We start from the raw sequence: 4294 nt of genomic DNA on the forward strand, positions 1-4294 counted from the left end.
AACTTTTGTTCTAAAAGATTCCTATGCCTACTCTGTAGAGAATATATACATTGTAGGAAGAGGAGAGTGAAAGCTAAGAGATTAATTGCATCCATCAGGTAAGAAATAAAGGCTGCAATCAGGGTGGTTGGTAATGGTAGAAGTGACAAAAAGTGATTAAATTGGGGATATATATATATATTTTTAAATATATTTTATTGATTTTTTACAGAGAGGAAGGGAGAGGGATAGAGAGTTAGAAACATCTATCAGCTGCCTCCTGCACGCCCCCCACTGGGGACGTGCCCGCAACGAAGGTACATGCCCTTGACCAGAATCAAACCTGGGACCTTTCAGTCCGCAGGCTAACGCTCTATCCACTGAGCCAAACCGGTTAGGGCTGGGGATATATTTTAAAAGCAGAGCCAACAGTTGGCTCTAAGGGCTTGGGCACAATTTAATTGTCAGCAAATATTTCAATAATCACATTCTAAGTAGAAAAATGAAACCATTTAAAAACACAAGTCTTGCCCTAACCGGTTTGGCTCAGTGGATAGAGCGTCAGCCTGCGTACTGAAAGGTCCCAGGTTTGATTCTGGTCAAGGGCATGTACCTTCGTTGCGGGCACGTCCCCAGTGGGGGGCGTGCAGGAGGCAGCTGATAGATGTTTCTAACTCTCTATCCCTCTCCCTTCCTCTCTGTAAAAAATCAATAAAATATATATTTAAAAAACAAACAAACAAAAAAACACACAAGTCTTCATTGTTAAACAAAAATAACACCCAGTGGCAAAGGAACATAACATTTAGGACATGAAATAGTCAAAATTTCGAGGATGCTTACAAATGGTTATCAGATAATTTTGCAGAACTTTTTATACTTCACTATTTAGAAAAATAAAAATAAGGAAGGATAGAGATACACAATATTATTTCCCAACTAAAGAAAAATCCCTGTTTAAATATTTTGTTTTGTCTTAAAGACAGGGCCCCTGGCCGGGGGGTGGGTGTGGGGGGGTGTCTTTCATAACTGAAACAATGTGTGACTCCCACTGTTGTGGCCAGCAGTGCTAATAGCTACTGGATGTGTGAGTTTTAAATACGCAAGAAAATGTGTTAAACATCACACAAATGGAATCTAGTGGCCACAGGCCCAGCAAGGGGCATTGAACTGTGTGAGTAGGCTGAGTCGAAGGGTAGTTAATTCTTTAAACTTGAGCAGGTTGGCCTTTTCTGAGACAAAGGTTTTAACGCTTGCTGGATCCTGGCAAATGCAACTCCCACCTCAAGGGCCGGGCTGCAGCGGCCTGCCTTTATTTGTGAGCCTAGAGAACTACTGGACCTCAGCCACGCCCTGCCCACACCCTCCCCCGTCACATCGCCGCAGCCCCGCCCTCCCCCTGTGGCCACGCCCCCACGCTGCGTGAGCATCTTCCCTGGACACGCCCCTCCCCCTCTCCCCGGAACCTGGGCGGTGCCTGCGCCTGGGCCTCATAAGCGTCTTTGTGGGCGGAACTTGCGCAGCCGCTGGGACCGCTTCATCCTCAGCTTTTCTCCCCGGGCCAGCAGCGTCTCTGCGGACACGCACTTCCTGCGCGGCCTTGGTGAGCACCTTCTCCAAATCCAGCGGAACCCAAAGCGAGCCCCGCCTTTCCGAGTTGTTCGCCATGGTGGACGAGCTGGTACTGCTGCTGCAGGCTCTCCTGGTGAGGCACCGCGCTCTGAGCATCGAGAACAACCAGCTCATGGAACAGCTGCGCCTGCTGGTGTGCGAGAGGGCCACCCTGCTGCGCCAGGTACGTCCGCCCAGCTGCCCGGTGCCCTTCCCCAGCACGTTTGACGGCGAGACCTCCCGTCTCCCCGAGTTTATCGTGCAGACGACATCTTACATGCTTGTCAACGAGAACCGATTCTGCAACGACGCCATGAAAGTGGCATTCCTAATCAGCCTGCTCACTGGGGAAGCTGAGGAGTGGGTGGTGCCCTACATCGAGATGGATAGCCCCCTCCTAAGCGATTACCGGGCCTTCCTCGAGGAGTTCAAACAGTGTTTTGGCTGGGATGAGGAAGAAGACGACGATGAGGACGAAGTAGATAATTACTAGGCCCTGAGACCCTAGGGGCCTGGGGGTGGTGCGGCGCCTGCAAGCCACCCCCCATCTTCCTCCGCCCCTCCCTGAGCCGCCCTGCTCCCCCTAGCCCTCCCTTCTCCTCTATCCTTGCTCTCCGCTTCCCTCCCTTATCTCCTTAGTGTTTGTCTTTGTTCCAAGAATTGTGCTCCACTTTCCTGCTGCTGGGGCTGGGAGTTATCTCTGAAGCATGCTGCCACCCATTGTGGCCTGCCCCAGGATGCACCCCTGCTAATTTGGACTGTGTCCTGAGCCCAGCTATCCCGCAAATCCCTGTTACAAACTGATCTGTGCACAGCCCTGCCAACTGCCAGCCCTGCATCTGCCTAGAGACCTACGCTGTCACTACACCACCATCCACTACATTCCAGCAACAGACCACCACCGCCTTTGGAGATAAGGAGCAGCCTAGAAGATGCCTGAGTCGGCTACACCTCCTTGGACATTGATTTGGACATCTCACCAACCCCTGAAGGGGCCAGTCTTTCAACCTGGTTAGTTCATTTCCAGAGTCCTCCCCTCCCCCACCAGATTGCTGCTGGAGTCTACTGTGCCTGGCAGCCAAATTGTTGACATTTCTTTTCTCCTATGCGCCAGTTCTGCATAGCTGTCATTTTCCTTTAAAAATTGCAGTAGTCCCACAGATGTGTGCATTTGGACAAAAATACTAAAAACAAAACAGGCACTCGGCCCAGCTTTCAAAACTACCTGGAAAAAGCACTTGCGTTCTCAATAAATATCAAGCACTACAGAAAAAAACCATGAGTGTCTTTTAATGGTTAAGGGATATCACTGGCCTCTATCACTCTACCCTGACTTCCATTATTCCCATTGAGATTAGGGAACCTAGTTGAATCCCATCATTCCCACTTTCATCTCTAGATTGCAGAGGACAGGTAACAGGACTTTATAGGAATTCTGGTGCTCCCTTGGCCAAGGCATTTCTTAATGGTGAGGGGAGTGGCCTCTGGGGCCTCCAGGATGGCATGGGTAAAGGGTAGCTGAGCGCATAGCACACCATCCCAAATTGGGACACTTGAGAGTGAAAGGGGGCACTATTAATAATTAGACTAGGACAACAGGCATAAATCTGGACACATACAATATTTCTACCTTCCCAAGCCTTTAATTTCCTTCCTCAACACTGCTAGGGAAATTCTGCCCATTAATCATTGTTGCTTGGGGGGTTCTATTGACTTTAGGCTTTAATTAACAATGGAGCACATTATTTTAATGCCCCTTTCAGGTGCTTGAGCTAACATTAAATTATGCATCCTGGGGTAAATGTACCCATAATAAATAGAGCCTGATCTTAACAATTCATCTTCCTTGGGCTGACACACTTAGAATCCTCACCTACACATGTGCCCCAGATTCCTGCCTATGAAAATGGGCAAGATGCTGGGCTGTCTCCTGAACTTGACCATACACTGCTGAGCTATGCTAAAATCTCCTTGTGCGCCTGGGGGGCTTAGAGACATTGAGGGAGTCCAGTGGGTGCTAAGGAGAATCTGCATACTCTTGAGAGGTCATTATCCCAGGTTAAGTCATCTAAAATTTAAATCAGAGACCCTTGGTTGAGGGGTTGTGGGGAGTACCTCTGCCAGCCAGGAACTTTCAGGAGGATTTGAGGAGTTCCGAGTTCTCAATCTCACCCATATCTGCCCAAATGTCAGTGTACCATACTTGAAGCCAACTCTACCTTAGGACCTCTAGTGAATTGAGATAATAAATTTCCTTATTGTTTAAGGCCTTTGGGGGCTGGATATTTTTTTTATTTGTATTGGTAAACCTCACTATGGATTAAATGAAATACTTGTCATCCTACTGATCACACCCATGACATATTTAGAACTGTCCCTGCTACACAGAGAGCACTCAGTAAACATTGGCTGTTACTTCCAGGCCTGGGAACCAAAGTTTCACTTGGAAGCAGGTCTCTTGCTATGAGCCTGGCTTTAGTTGCTACGAACACGGGCAGAGCAGGCACAGGGAGAGTGGAAATGAGTATGTGGCCTCATTTACTCTTAGGGATCTGTCATGAAGTCACAGAGAAGCCAGTGTACTTGGTGAACAGGCAAAGTCCAGGGCAGTTACTTCTTGGGCTTAGAAAAGTTGTTTCTGGAGGGTATGACTTAGAAAAAGAGGCTGAGGCCCCAGCTGGGGATTCATGTGGGAAAGTGGGCA

At 48.5% G+C, this 4294-nt stretch overlaps 1 protein-coding gene across 1 annotated transcript; it reads left to right on the forward strand.

The window, feature by feature from the left end:
- Positions 1–1428: 1428 nt before the first annotated feature.
- On the forward strand, positions 1429–2866 carry LDOC1 (leucine zipper, down-regulated in cancer 1). Its single transcript, XM_005886392.2, has one exon. The coding sequence runs from the start codon at positions 1646–1648 to the stop codon at positions 2081–2083; it is 438 nt and encodes a 145-aa protein (XP_005886454.1). The 5' UTR covers positions 1429–1645; the 3' UTR covers positions 2084–2866.
- The last annotated feature ends 1428 nt before the right edge of the window (positions 2867–4294 follow it).

The sequence above is a fragment of the Myotis brandtii genome, unplaced genomic scaffold, assembly GCF_000412655.1.
Source record: "Myotis brandtii unplaced genomic scaffold, ASM41265v1 scaffold977, whole genome shotgun sequence".
Classification (NCBI taxonomy): domain Eukaryota; kingdom Metazoa; phylum Chordata; class Mammalia; order Chiroptera; family Vespertilionidae; genus Myotis; species Myotis brandtii.